Below are 16059 nucleotides of genomic sequence, written 5' to 3'. Positions count from 1 at the left end.
TTTCCAGGCAAGAGTACTGGAGTGGGTTGCATCTCCTTCTCCAGGGGATCTTCCCAACCCAGGGGTCAAACCCAGGTCTCCCGCACTGCAGACACTTTCCTGTCCGAGCCACCAGGGAAGCCCTAGTGAGGAGGGGCTCCATTTCAAGGCAATTTAATTCCTTAATGAGTAATTTTACTCTCACGACAAGTAAGCAGCCTCAAGCTGTTCAGGAAATCAACCATTATGTCCAAATGTGCCTCATTGGAGAGGACAAATAAAACCTGAAATGTAGTAGCCTCGAATTCAGGCAGGAATTCCAACCCTAAGGAAAAATGACTCAAGTAGCAATGAATGAGAGGTCTAAACAACCAGACCCCAGTTGCCAGTGCTAGGATGCTGGACATCCCAGGTCACGTAGATCAAGTTCACAGAGTGACAAAAGGAAGTCGTGAGGAACTTGTTCCGAATGAGCTGATGGTTGTGAACATATCGCCAAGATTTATCTAAAGAAGTGACAGAGAACAAAAAAGATGACAGAAAAATCAGGGTCTACATCAAACTGTCAGGTTCCTGATGTTGCAAACACTTGTGAGGTTTGATCATCTGCTAAATGCTGGATTGAAGGTCAAAACAAAAAGCAATACAATGTATGATTCCATCCATGTGAATCCACAGAAACAGAAAGAGTAAGCGGCTCCCAGGGGCTGAGGAGAGTAATGAGGAGAGACGACTCAAGGATTACAGGTTTCTTCTTGACTTGAGGAAAATATTCTGTTCAGAGAGTGGTGATGGCTGCAGTGGTAAATCCAATAAATTTCGAGTAGCTTTAAAAAATCTTTCACTTTTGGCTGCACCGGGTTTTTGTCCCTGTGTTTGGGGTTCTAGTTAGGTTGAGCGGGGGCCCTCTTTCCCTGTGGGGCACAGGCTTCTCATTCCAGTGGCTTCTCTTGCTGCAGAGCGCGGGCTCTAGGCTGCGCGGGCTTCAGGACTTGTGGCTCCCAGGCCCTAGAGCACAAGTTCAGTGGTTGTGGCCCACAGGCTTAGCTGCCCCATGGCACGCGGAACCTTCCCGGACCGGGGTCTGAACCCATTTCCCCTGCATTGGCAGGCAGATTCTTTGTCACTGGACCAACAGGGAAGTCCTGGGTGTATTTTATAGTATGTGAACTATATCTCAATAAGGAAAAAAATAAAAATAAAAGGAACGCAAAAATGCTCCTCTCTTCAAAATGGGGAATGCAGGAGTGCATAAAGGCCAATAGCGTGCTGGAAATTGAAAAACCGGATCCGCCCCCCCCCCTTTTTTTTTAAAGAATAAAACTTAGGGAATTCTCTGGTAGTCTAATGGTTAGGATTCTGCACTTTCACTGCTATGGCCAGGCTTTAGTCCCTGGTCGGGGAACTGGGTGCCTGCAAACTGCATGGCACAGCCAAAAAGAAAATTAAAAAAAAAGAATAAAACTTAAATAATGAAACCATAGAATTACATCCACTAGCCTAAGACTATTTTTTCTAGCTTAGAATCCTTTTGACTGGAATGGAGCCACTCGAAAGAAAAAAATGGCAAAAAACCCATAATGATAATTTGTTTGAAGAGAGTTTCTAGAACAGATAAAACTATCTTTGGGCTAATAACTGTAAATAACCTACAATGTATTTTGAAATGCTAAGAAAAGACAAAAACCAAATCAAAGATCCGCCAGCATAATAAAGGCAGACACTTCTTAGTGGGTCAGTGCGCTGATGTAACATGTAAAATTCTTTCATTTTCCATAAAAAATGTGAGCTTCCATGAGAGTAAAGACTGTCTTATTCAGTTATATTTCCTGCACTTAGAACAGAGTAGATAGATGCTCAGTAAATATCTATTGAATGAGACAAGTTCAGGATGCAGCTATGAACTGGCTTGTTGGTTTTTCCAAGAACTAAAATGAGTTTATTTTGAAAACTGGAATCATGTTCTTTTGCTAGAAAGGGAAAAAAACTCATTTAAACTTAATGAAACACTATAGGTTAGCTGGTTTGAATACAGGCGTAACGCACCTTCATCAGTGAACTTAATGGACCTCGTCCCAAAGTGAAAGAGCTGCAGGCAAGTCAGCGTTGCCCATGTCATCTATTACGTTAAACCAAACACCAGCAAACTTTGCTTTCAAGCAAGAAAACTGTAGAGAAAGAGTCATGATGGTGTTTCTGGATTTCAGCTGGTACAAGTGTGGATCAATTATCCCACTTTGCTCATATTTTGCCATTAGTAACCTTGCTAATCCCATCTAACATTCTGTATATAAAGCCACAAGTTACCCAAAAATTACTTTGGAGTCTCCTTATCACAGTTCATGTTACAAATGAGACTGCAGATACTTATTTCTGTTACTGAACTACAGATGTTTATATAGCTGAAGCTTTTTCAACCCTTGAATTATTTTCCCCCTGATATTCTTCTCTTTCCTCCTCCTCCAATCCTTACACTTGTCCAGATCTGAAGTACTGATGAACAGGTTATCACTGCTCCCCGAAGTTCCTTCTTGGCTAGAGCCCTGCAAACAACAGCCACTGATTTCCAGAGGCAGTCCCCACCCTGCTTCCCCAGCCCCACCCCCACGCCCTGTGAGTGCTGCCAACACCTAAAACTACATCACAGTCAGGAGATTTCTGGCTCAGAATCCTCTGCACTTTGGTTCTGGCAGCTGTTAAAACTCAAAATAACATAGAATCGAGTTGCTTTTTCCAATGGAGGGCTCCCAGGCAGAGCCTGCGGTCAGACCCTGAAACAGCTTTGCAGGCTCCGCCTCTTATGACAGCGGCTGTCATCTGCCTGTCACAAGACTTTCAGGACTCGGTTCTTGGAGAACAGCCTTCGGCCACTTCACAGTGGGCTCTGTGGGCCCATGCAGGGGGATCCTGTATTGTATTCAACTACATTCCGAGAGAGAGAACTTTTTACTGCTATGGAAAATTTTGTTCTTGTGCATTACAAGTCTCGCCAAGTCTCTTAACGTGAGTATTTCTTCAGAGATGGAAGCCAGAACTCTTTGGTTATTCAGATACAAAATACAAGGCTGAGTATTTGGGAGCAGCCCGGCTTTCTTCATAAAGACATTTGTAGGGTGATGGCCTACAAATAATTGAAATGGAAAGCCACTTGTAGAGACAACAACTTCATCAAAGGGAGAAAACCCCTCCCCTGCCCACGCCCTCCAACACACCCGAAGCACAGCACAGCACTCCAATATCTGTCAGAGAAGCAAAGGCCCAAACCACAGTCCACTTTATACTCACCAGAATGGCTTGCATGAATTTGAAGTTGGGGTAAATGTGATTTTCACACGTGGTATTGGTTTGGTTTTAAACCACATGCTCACTTATTTTAAGAAGGGTAATTTAACTTTGGTTTCTTTAAAAGACATCTTTGGCTTTCTTAAGCATTGGAGGTAGTGATGATTTTAAAAATCACTGGTGTTGGTAGTTTCAAACGGGAGTAGTGTCCCTAATCCAAATACATACAATGGAACACTCAGGGATTTACAACAGTGCCGCTGGGTTTGTTTCTACCAGGGATGTATTTTTGCTTGGTGTTGGAAAAAAGCATCCCCTGGACTTCAGAGAAGCTCCCCCACCCGAGCACGAGTGCCCTCCTTTGCCCACAAAGTAGCTTGCCTTTTCCAACTGCAGACACACAAGACACACACACTCTCCCCCGCCAAGCCCTCAGAAGCGATCTGGATCAGACAACACGTAGCCAGACGGCACCTCCCAGAGATGGGCGCACATGCAGCAGCTGTCAAAAGGAGAAGTCACTTTACTTTCTTTTAAACTTGCAATGTTTGCCTTTATTTTGTTCTTTATATTTTGAAAGTGAAAAGAAATAGTACTGAGTCAATTTCTTTTTTTTTTTTTTTAAATATTTGTTCTATGTATTTACAAGCCTTAAAGTTGCTCTAAAGATTTCAAAAGTATTAAGAGTACTTTTCCCAGGGTAGCACTTTTTTTTTTTGAACAATTCTTGGAGTTCTCTGGTCCACAGCATTTCTTTCTGTTCCAAGGTTATGTATGTTTTGATTACTATTGTGATTTTTTTATTTTCTGAAGCAAGCTGAGAGGCAGGCAGAAAGATCTGATGCCAAAAAAAAAAATCTTTCTTACCTTGTTCACCCCAAACCTTCTCAAATCTGGACTAAATACTATGCTTTAAAACAAACGTGAGGTGCATCTGAAGGGGAGGGAAATTTATTTCTCTGCTTTTCTATTATACAAGTTGTTTACAGAAACTGCAAATTAAAAAATTACACTGGCATTTGCAGTCCTTAAAATAAATTAAAAGTTTTCAACTTTTTTTTGTTTTTTTTTTTTGCTAAACAGATGTGTTTTTTTTTTTTAAAGTATGAGTCCTCGTTTAAAAAGAAAAGATTAAAACAGAAAATATTTTCTATAAATAATACATGTATTTTGGTTTTAGTGCTCCCGCCCTCAGGTTTGAAGTTTACTTTTTTTCCAGTACCTTTTTCCTCCATGATCACCTTTTTTTTCTCTTTCCCCTCTCCCACTCGTGCACACGTGGGGGTTTCTGCGAGAATTGGCCTTGCTGCACTGTGATTGGCGAAGACGTGAAACTTTTTAAAAAAATACTTAAATTGTTTCTTTTCTCTCGTTTTGTGTATTTGAAGTTTTAGTTATCCTCAGACTCCTCTTCTGCTTCCCGCAGCCATGTGAAGAACGCCGTGACAGATTTCAGGGCCACACCCTTCCCATTCTGCTCTGCGGGGTCCTTGCTGCTCTCCCACTTGTAGAAGGCATCCTCAGAGATCACCTCCTCGTCATACAGGCAATCAAAAAACATCCGTAGCAGATCTGCAAGGAGGCGAAAGGAAACCATCGGTTTGGGGGCACTGCGGCTGCGATAAGGCAGCATTCCCATCCAGTGCAGGAAAGGAATTCCTGTGCAGGACGCCCCGACGGGGTCAGGGCACCCATGAGACTCCATCACACCCGCTCCTGACAGCCTAAGAGCAAAGCCGCCTGTCTAAAGACTGAGAAAAGATTCAGGCAGTCGGAACTAGTTCTTATTCCTATTACTTTATTCAATTTGAATTGTTTTCTGATGTTACTGTATTTCTGATATTACTGAGCTGTTTGATGTTATACAGTTTTCAACCTAAACACATAAAAGTACAGGAATAATTTTTTAAACTTTCCTTTTGATACATTTTCTTTGAGATTTTACAATAAAACCGTCTAATTTTTATAAATTTTGTGAGGAAAAGGCAGAATGTACCTTCTCCCCTAGAATGTTGCTATCAAAATGAAGAGATGTTTTTCATATGAAAACATGGGTAGAAACTACCTCATCTGGATTTTATCCAGTGAAGTGATAGCCATTACGTTCAGTGCGCAGATGATCTGGGCAATTTTAGTCCTCTGTTTTACTCTCATCATGGAAACTTAGCTTATATTATTGTTTTAAAAAGGACAGATTTATAGACAGAATATCTCTTCAGTTACATTCCGAGGACTGTTCCAATCCCTCCCTTTATTTCCCAAAGGGATTTAACACCACTAGCCAAGAGGAAAAACTGTGCAGAAGTCACAACCTAAGGAAATGCCAAAGAATTACTTCAGTGCTATCTCTGAAATAGCCATATACTTACTGTCCACTTTCAGAAGTTTCAACTGAATTTTCAAGATTTAATATAATTCAATTAACTTACCAGATCACTAACACTTGGGTGTTCGGGTTAACTTGTTTGTCTGGTTAGCCAGAATTAACTATAATTCTTAACTGAAAATTTGTCTAAAATGCCTTCATGTCTTTGTGGGGTATCTGAGGATTCTGACAAGTATCTCCGTCTTTCATTATTAAGGCCTGGGTCCAAGAAGGTGAAAAATTGTACTGCACAGATGCTAATGCCACCTGCCCTAGACCTGCACTGTCTAACAGGGTAGCCGCTAACCACATGGAGCTGCTGCTGCTAAGTCACTTCAGTCATGTCCGACTCTATGTGACCCCATAGACGGCAGCCCACCAGGCTCCCCCATCTCTGGGATTCTCCAGGCAAGAACCCTGGAGTGGGTTGCCATTTCCTCCTCCAATGCATGAAAGTGAAAAGTGAAAGTGAACTCGCTCAGTTGTGTCCGACTCTTAGCGACCCCATCATGGACTGCAGCCTACCAGGCTCCTCCGTCCATGGGAGTTTCCAGGCAAGAGTACTGGAGTGGGGTGCCAATGCCTTCTCTGAACCACATGGAGCTACTGACATTTAATATTTTAAGTTCAGCTCCTTAGTCACAGTAACCACATTTAAATGCTTGACTGATATGAGTGGTTCATGGTTGTCACGTACTGCATGACAGATACATCTCCATCATGGCAGAGATTCTTATAAGACAGATGTGCCTGAGAATGAGGATTAAATCTCCTCAGATAGCATGAATAATATAACTAGTCTTCTTGTCATTTTCTCATAAAAGTCAACCACTTAAAAAATTCATGTTTATCAAAGTTACAGGCTGAGTTTTGTCACTCGGGATGCTGCTATTGCCCACTGTTTAAAGCCCATCAAACCGTCTCTCGAGTGCTGCCCTGGATAAACCTCACCCTTCAGCTGGGTTAACTGTAGCATGAGGGAGACTTACTGGCAGGTTGATCGAGTTTTACTATTGATGCTTGAAGTGCATAAAGTGCTTGCAGCTCCTTCTCTGTATCTGAGTCTAGGTACTTGAGTAAGATCGGCACTCTCTGCTTGATAACAGCAGTGTCCACTCGGAAGGTCGAACAGTCGGCTGGAAGAGACAGAGGAACTGAGCATTAACACACAGCTGTTTTCAGTTTTCTGAATCAGTAAGACATACATGACCCTGCGAGGAAAGAGGAACCAAGGGGTTCTGAGGTAAAGGTTTGGAAACGCCAAATTTTCTAAAATTTTAATTAAAAACAAAACAACACAACTTTACTGAATTTGTTACAACACTGCTCCTGTTTTATACTTTGGTTGTTTGGTCGTGAGGCATGTGGGATCCTAGCTCCCCAATCAGGGGTCGGATCCACACCCCCTGCACTGGAGGGCGAGGTCCCAGCCACTAGACCACCAGAATACGTGCAATTCTTCCCGAAACAAACAAATTAACAAAAACATGGAGGGGGATGTATTTGGAGTGCTGGGCTCCCTCAAGAGCAGCAGTGCGCTCGGTTCTTTGTCTTTAGTCATAATTAAACAGGGACAGCGGTCTCATGACAGTCCAAACCATAAAAACATTAAAAAGGAAATTAAAGAGAAATTAAACAGAGTTCATTTAAATCTCTTAAGAAGGGTAAGAGAATCAGAACCGTCGTATTATTTCTAGCAGTTGTTACTGTTTAGTCATTCAGTCCTGTCTGACTCTCTTGCGACCCCATGGACTGTAGCCCGCCAGGCTGTCCATGGAATTCTCCAGGAAAGAATACTGGAGTAGGTTGCTATTCCTTCTCCGGGGGATCTTCCCAACCCAGGGATGGAGCCCACGTCTCCTGCATTGGCAGGCAGGAGGCCTGAGCCACCAGGGAAGCCCCATTATCAGCAGGATGAGGGCCAGCTGTGGCAGCGGCAAGCAACGCCAGGTGTTTAAATTCATCTGACAGAAAATCTTGAATTGCGAAGCTATCTCTATAGTGATTCTCAACAACTTTTCAGCTGACAGTTTTTTTTTCTATTTCAGTGACAGAAATGTGGACTTTAATCCAAGGCCAAGTGGATGATCTCATTAAGTATTAGTAAAAACTACGTGCAGCTTGGACCATTTAGAGTCTCTACTAATCTGAATCCTATCTATCTGTGTAATTCATAAACATTCAATAAGATTGTCTTATCAGGTCAACATAAAACAGGAGAAATAACTGGTATTTTCTTTCCCCATACGTGAATTTACATAAAGTGGCTTTTCTTTTGAGATTGGTGACACTGGACAAGAATATTCAAATTGTTCATTTTAACTCGTGAATGGAAGGCAGGGGAGCCTTTGAATGTTGGAGGTGAAAAGTAAAGGAAAAGTCACACACAGCAAACAACCTTAGGAGCAGGCACCAACTTCCTGCTGAACTGGAGAACAGAAGGCCCACAGCAGCTCTCACATCCGGGCTCGCTGCAGGCAGAGCAGCTATCTGTGCTGCGGCCCAAGACAGCCAGGCATTGTAGACAGAAAGGGGATTCATTTGGCACAGAAACTGAGCTTTACAGTGCAACTGTTAAAGGCAGTGTAAACCCTGACCCACATCGTCAGCAGTTGACATACAGGAGATTTTCAGATGTTGCCTTCAGAAATACTACTTACCTATAATAGCTGCTTTACAGACGGCTGTCATTAAAGCTCTAAGGAATGTAGGTGAACTCATCTGGCTTTCATCTAGATTAGCCTGCAATCAAAAGTAAATAGAATAATTAAGGGTACCCTTGGCACACCAGAGATATTATTTTCCCCTAAACCAGGCTTCATCTTGCACTAAGGGCACAGGAGATCACATTCAACTTTTTAGTAAAAATTAGTCTTCTGATTCACCAGGAAATACTGGGACTCTCATCAGTTCTTTCTGAAAGTGTTCCACGTAGCAGTATTTTGTTTCCGGGGAGCTGACCACTCCATACCCTCTGTTCATTCAGTTAAACAGTGCTGTGTACTAGATACATTAGGAAATGCAACTGTTTAAAAGCATTTTCCCTTTTCAATAAATAAGCCATCTTAAGATGATCTATCCACATCTACAAAGTTGAAAGGACAGCTACTCCACACCGACAGAGCATTTTCAGGCCCACTTTGCTCAGCAGCACGCAACTTCGTTTAGGTGTGCTAACACTGCCTGTTCATCTTAATTTCAACGTGAATTAGAGGCTAATTTCTAGAATTACCTCAAATAAACACCTCAGGTAGTGGTGAGATAACTGCTCCTCTTTTCTGAGGATGGCAAAAACATGTATTCTGAGGTAAGTTAAATAGAGTAAATGAACCTCCACCTTATTTTTCAGTTTATTTCTCTTAAGATCTTATCTTTTTGCTATAAAATACTACACCAACCAGATAAGAAGCAAAAGGAGAAAACACACAAATGCAGCCATTTTCTAGGCAGGTGTTTCAAATATTTTCCAGAGTTTATGTTTCTTATGACTATGAACAGAATTAATGCTTATCTCAGCTTCTTTTCAGAGCTTAGAATATCATAGCACAGCACAGTATTTCCTACTCAAAGAGTAATTTTTAAAATAACTGGCTAGGAAAAAAATTTTAAATGCCATTTAAAAAGGTATGTGTTAGAAAGCTAAGAATTTCAAAGATATTTAGAGATCAGTTTAATGTTTATGAATTTTAGAAATGATGTAGATTAACCAGTAGCTCTCTCTTTGCTGAATACCTAACCTCACATATATCACTTGGGAGGAACTGGTGGTTTCTTGAAAGCAGAGTTAAGAGGGGTTAACAAGTCAGATGGCTAGCTCTGCAGGATATTGGCAGAGCTGAATACAGAGGACCAGGCCACCTTTCACTACTGATCTCGTCCCATAGGACAGAAACATGTGGTGATATTGCTAATAGCTAAGGCTGAGAATAACGTGGGGTAAGAGCTACATAGAAAAGATTTCATAATGGTTTATGTTTTATATAGTTTATGCTCGTGTACCTCTTTAAATAATATACAGGCTGAAGGCAAGGCTGGTCTAGCCCTGGAAATTACTTGTGCAAAGTCTGAACAATTATTTTTGAATAAATGAGAGAATAAAAACACACCATTACTCTTTGGCTCAACAATACTTTATAAACAGGTTGTAGAGCTATTTCAGCTGAGTATAAAATCCCCAAAGGATCAGATTTCAAGTAGAGTCAGAGAAAAACAAATTAGCTAGATGTAATTACTGATAGATGATAACACTTCGAAGCCATGTGACTGTCTCTTCCATTTCAAAGAAATGAACTGTGTATCTCTTCTACCAAATAAAGCCAGACACTGTAATTCTAGTATTCAAGAACAGAAAAGACATGAAGACAAGTATCAAGAACACTAAAGATGAAGCAAACATGTTAACAAAAATGGGCAAGAACAATAAGGAAAATGGGCCTGCTAACTGGAAATGATCAGCAAAGTCAGATTACTGTACAGTAGTAGTATCAGATATACAGCAGCAAACACCTTAGATGTCCTGTGTGCTTAGTGACCACTGTGATGTTGTTGTTTCCTTGATCCTTTTTTAAAATTCACCTTTATTGGGTATTATTTACATTCATTAAAATTTACCCTTTGTCTTATTTTTAAGGAGAATAATTGTTGGTCTGGGATAAGCTAAATAAATACTACTATTTAAGAAAATAGGGCCCAACATGGATGAAGAGGTAAAAACAGCATCATTTGGCAATATATGAGAAATAAAAGACCAAACTGCTGAAATGAAAGAGAGTGATGTTCAGTATGCAAATATTGACCTGACTTCTAAAACATAAAAGAAGGTATCTGAGGTCAATAATATACCAGAAAGCCTGATACTAATTCTATCCTAAAATCTACAACAAACTACCATATGAATGGTTTTAAAGTCTTACAGAGGAAAGAGACGGTTATGCTAAGAATAAATAAGGACAAAGATAACCAAGTCATGCTAAACTAACCTCCTTTCCTTTTCTGATACGATCACCATATGGCAGCTCCGATGGAAAGAGCTTTACCTTTTCCAGAATTTAGCAAGACATCTGACAAAATATAATAGGTATTCCCTTGTAGGCAAGATGAAAAGATGAACTAGATGGTAGGAATGATGTGAAATAATAAACAAGTTAACAGCTGAAATGTCCACTGGGATGGCGATGAGATCTGGTCCTAAGAAGTATGCTGCTTTGTCCCTGGTTCTGCTCTACTCACACACTTTCCCCATAACTTGAGTGAGTGCAAAGCTGACATACTAATCAAATGCAAAGTGAAAGAGACACAGAGTGAAAAAGACGGCAAGCAAAATGGATGACCAAGTTAGGATCCAAAATGTCCTGACAAGACTTTTAAAAAAGTGTCTAATTTAAGAAGATAAATCTAAATAGAAATAAAGGTTTAAAACACTATTTTGGCTCAAAAAACCGCACGTATGAGTTTGGCATGGAAGAAATGAGTAACCTGTAGAATGTAAGTGAGTGGACCCTACAAGACTGAATGGAGAAGTCTGGGCTCACTGTGGCGTCTGCCAGAAGCACGGGGTCAGAAAAGAGCACAGACCGCTGAAGTGCCACCTCACTCTGCACTGCTGGACCGCCGCTGACGGTCAGGCTCAGCTCACACGTGTCACTTCGAGATGCACACTCAAAATGCAGGGTATGTCTGTATGGGAATAACCAGACAAGGGCCTGGATATCCAGATTTTAAGAAGGAATGAAAGAACCTAGAGGAGGAGTCAGGAATATAATCTATTGGCTATTATACATTACTTAAAAAAACATTCCCAATTAGGTGAGGTGATAGACTATCCCAAAGACAGGAGGGGAAAAAGGTTAAAAAAATTATGAGAAGCTTCATGATTTCTCAACACCTGGAAATGGTTAAAGAAACAGCAACCCATTAGAAGGACTACAAAACAAGAGTTATACAAGACGGAGAGAACGAGATCAGCCCCCTATGGCTTTCTTTCAACTTGGATTAGTATATGATTTCATGAAAATGTGCACAAATAAGACACATAAACAAAAGTTAATATTTAAAGGAATACACTAACAAGTTAAATATAGACATGATCAACAGACTCTACAAGACAAGATTTTAAGGTATGTTATGAAAAGGTAAGCCAGCACATTTCATAATAATTACATATTGCTTATTAACTTTATCCAGGATAGTATCTAAAATGTGAGAACATGAGAAAGAAATGCAAATTTTTGAATGGTAAAATGTAGTGTATATACTAAACTAATGAGAGATCCAGAAAAATGGCTTATGTTTTGAATATTTTTACTTGACTTTATAAAAGACTTTAGTCTTTATACCTCTACCCAGTCAAAGATCTGTTCATCATTTGCCTTGTCCTCAATAATGAGTTTCTCGAGTCGCTTATACAGCTCTTCAGCAGAGAGTTCTTTCTTCAAAAGTGCTTCGGAGGAACAGGAACTATCAGACTCTAAAAAGTCCAACTTCTGAAACATACAAAGTTAAACATGTTAAAATAATTCAATATCATCATCACCCTGTGAAGAAAACAAAGTCATGGGCTATCTCTTCTATTTCATGTGGAATCAAAATGATTAGCAGAAGCCATTCTGTATTTACAGTTCTGAAAGATTCTAAATGCATTATTCTTCTGAATATACCATTTTTTTACTACTGAAGATCTCTGATTCTTCTTAAAAACAAGCTTACTTTTCTTCCAAATCATTCTGAGCTTCAGTCTTCATCTTCAGCATGTCTGATCCACAATATTAGTTTCGAGTGAACAGTGCAGTGGCCTGACTTCTGTATATACTGTGAAATGACCGCCACAGTAAGCCCGGTCATTCTGTCACCTTACAAAGCCAGTACAGTGCCACTGACTGTGTTCTCCAAGCTGTACGTTACACATTTCCATGACCTACTTATTTTGTAACTGGAAGTTTGTACCTCTTGACCCCCCTTCACCTATTTCACCTCTGCCAATCCCTTCTGCTCTGGCAACCACCTACCTCTTCACTTAAGCTATGGGTTTTTGTTTTGTGCCTCTCATGTGTAAGTGAAATCAGGCAGTTTGTCTTTCTCTTTGCTCATTTCATTTAACCTCATACCTGTGGGTCCTTCAGTCTTGCTCTCAGCTGTGACACAGCTCTAAGGCAGGGCAGGTGTACCAGCAAGGATACAATTTAGCTACCTTTCTGCAGTCTATGATTAGTATCACTATGGCCACAGAGCAGCTGTTGAAAACTCTGTAGCTTTAGTTTTGTCAAGTCCTTCAAACACCTCCTTACCATTCTGAATCCAAGTGTGAAAAATGATGCCATGACTGTTTAACTCTTTGGTAAGTATTAAAAAAAAAAGAAATCAATAATCAAAGTGATATTTCATTTTCTAGGGTATAAGGCCATGAGGTATATAAGTATGCTTTGCTTTATACAGCTTCTCTACGCAAACCCATAAAGATTAAAATACTAAAGGTTATTTACAAAGTTTTCTCTAATACCACAGAAGACTCATGTATATTCCCATATCCTCCTTGGATCCACAAATCAAAAATTACCTGGAATTCTGTGAAAAAAACTCATTGTTTTAATTATCTTTACCATGAATGTAGCACTTTTAAATAACATATTCCTATAAAGCTTCAGAAGCATTATTCAGTATCACAATTTTTCCGATTCATTGTTGATAAATGCGTTAACTATCACATTTCAATATACATACAAAATTACAAGATGATGGCCCTAAGTTCTTTTAAGAACAGGCAACTGATTTTTCATAACCTGCAACATTCTCCAAATTTGTTTCGACATTACTTTAGAAGTTGGGATGCCTATACAGAATACCTCTTTAATCTACCCTACACCTACACAGACAATTGGAGGTCTGAGAGCAATTAACATTAATAGCAAAGTTAAACATTAACTACACTGCTCATAAATAAAATGATCTAAAAATGTGAAAGTGAGTCTTTACCATGGCCTAATGAAGTCAGTGGTGAGCTGTGAAGTTTAGCTTGTTCACTGGAGAGAAACATTTATCCCTCTGAATCCCTGTGTTTCTGTGCAAGCCATCTACTCTTCCTAGAACCTAGAAAGCTGGGCTTCAAATTTATGGATCAGCTCATCACTATCTCTTATAGAATGTACTAGGGTTCCCAGAAAAAGGGCATTACATCAGCCATTTTAGAAGAAAGCTAAAAGTCCAGGTAAGGATGGCCAAGTTTTCTGAAGCCTCATTTTTCTATTTTCTAAACATTTTTATTAATAACAACATTATGCATAGTTGACTGAGTTCCTCTCTATGCTCAGTGCTTCTTAAACATTCTTTTTCAATCATAAAAATTCTGTAACACAGATATTATAAATAAGCACTTCATAGGTAAGGAATCTGAGGCTTAGCGAAATCAAGTAATTTTAAAGTCTTAAGTGGGAGAAAACTGGAATCTGAACCCAGGTTTATCTGACTTCAAATAAGGGCACCACATGTCTTCATTTCTCTTGGATACACACCTAGAAGCACAATCGCTGGGCCTCATGGGAATCCCATGAGAAATCATCCTTATGCAGCTGTTCTCATAAATTTTATCTGTATGCAGTGTATGCCCATTAACACGTATTCATTATTTTATGGATGTGCCTTTTAGATCATAATCAGTAAAGAAAAAGGCGTTACAAATGGAAACAAAACAATGCTGCTTTGTGCCTATCTGCGGGTTACCTTTGCCGGTTATCTCCATTTCTTCACATGACTGCGAGTTATCTCCTAGTGTCCCTTTGCTTCAACCTGAAAGGCTCAGTTTGGGACGGCAAGTCTAACTAACTGTTTTTATCTGGGAATGTCTTCATATCGTCCTCATTTTTGTAGGAAATATTTAAGCAGTCTTTAAATTTTAGAACTTCACCATTCCAATGTCTGCTGACTAGCATAGTTTCTGGCGATACACTGGCTGCTAATTTTGTTGAGGCTTCTCTGTGTGCGATGAGCCACTGTTTCTCTTGATGCTTTCAATATTTCCTCTTTGTTTTCTGTCTTTCAACAGTTTCATTGTATCTTGTGGTGGAACTGAGTTTATCCTGCTTGGAGTTTGTTGAAATTCATAAATATGTAGAATCATATCTTTGATCAAATTTGGGAAATTTTCAACCATTATTTCTTTAAATATTTTCTTCTGTCCCTTTCTCTCTTCTCTGGGGCTCCATTATGATATACTGACATGCTTGATGCTGTCCCCTAAGTCCTTAGACTCTTCATTTTTCTTGATTCTTTTTTCTTTCTGCTCCTCATACTGAGTAATTTCTTCTTTTAAAGCCTTTTATATGTTAAATGGATTAATTTTTCAATACGTATTATAATTAAAAGCTTTTTTAAAAATAAACAACAATAGGGACATTTTTATTAAAAAAATTCAATGATATTCAGTTTCATGTAACAATGCCAGAAATTTCATTGGGAAAACAATTAATAAAAGGTGTATCTGCAAATACTAAAGATGGATTTTCATCATAGTAAATCAGTGCTGAATCAGCGATTCCTGACTGAGCAATTCCAGCTGTGCTGTTTCCAAGGTCACTGACTGATCCATCTGTTCAGACCTGCTGCTGAGACTTCTAGTTAATGTTTCATTTTGACTATTGTCACTTTTCAGTTTCTGTTTGGCTCCTTTTTATAATTTCTACCTCTTTACTGGTATTCTCAGCTTGTTCAGTTCATCATCCTGATTCCCTTTATTTCTTCCTCCATGGTCTTCTTTAGTAACTGGAGCACAGATAAAGCCCTTGTCTAGTAAGCCCAATGTTTGGGCTTCCCCAGGGATGCTTTCTGCCAGTTTCTTTTTTTCCTTTTTAAAGAGCTGTATTTTCCTGTTTCTTTGCATACTTTACAATTTTTTGTTGAAAACCAGACCTTACAATGTGCTAAGTCTGGACATCAGATTCTCTCCTTTACCTAGGAACTGCTGATGTTGTAGTTATGTGTTATTTAGTGACTTTCTGATAAGGACCATATTCCTTCTTTTGTGTGGTTACTGAAATCTCTGATTCACTATCTCTACTGTCAGCCAGTGACCATTCAGAAATTTCAGTGACTATCTGGATCCGAGCAGAAAAAGAGAGAGGTATGGGGAAGACTCAGATGTGTTCAGTGTAAGCTTCTGTAACACACCCTGTCTGAGAAGTCACTTCAGAATGAGGGATGGAAACATCAAGGTCCTGAGATGGGTCCCTGGTGAAGTGGTAGGCAGATTAAAAGACACAGCACCAGTCTTTGGAGGACGAAGTCGTTATTGCTCAATCTGGCAGCAGAAAGACAGAACGACTGTCCTTTCAGCTGTCTACCAGAGAGCTGGAGGCTGGTAGCTCTCTAGGCAAAATTCCAAAATCACTGAAATTTACCACACTCTTTTTTCATCAAGCATTATCCTGGTTCTGGTAGTGCATTTG

The 16059-nt window shown here is 39.8% G+C and overlaps 1 protein-coding gene across 50 annotated transcripts in view; it reads right to left on the bottom strand.

The window, feature by feature from the left end:
* Positions 1–4407: 4407 nt before the first annotated feature.
* The window catches only part of EIF4G3 (eukaryotic translation initiation factor 4 gamma 3), a 356271-nt gene continuing 344619 nt past the window's right edge, over positions 4408–16059 (bottom strand). For all 50 annotated transcript variants that reach the window (XM_060410690.1, XM_042244658.2, XM_060410702.1 and 47 more), the window contains 4 exons: positions 11962–12108; positions 8287–8368; positions 6616–6762; positions 4408–4833 (listed from right to left, as the gene is read on the bottom strand). In XM_060410690.1, the coding sequence (XP_060266673.1) occupies positions 4652–4833; positions 6616–6762; positions 8287–8368; positions 11962–12108 (558 nt within the window). In that variant the 3' untranslated portion in view covers positions 4408–4651. The remainder of the gene's footprint in view (positions 4834–6615; positions 6763–8286; positions 8369–11961; positions 12109–16059) is intronic.

Source organism: Ovis aries, chromosome 2 (assembly GCF_016772045.2).
Source record: "Ovis aries strain OAR_USU_Benz2616 breed Rambouillet chromosome 2, ARS-UI_Ramb_v3.0, whole genome shotgun sequence".
Classification (NCBI taxonomy): domain Eukaryota; kingdom Metazoa; phylum Chordata; class Mammalia; order Artiodactyla; family Bovidae; genus Ovis; species Ovis aries.
Note: the sequence above shows the minus strand (reverse complement) of the source record. Positions and strands in the feature narration are given on the sequence as shown.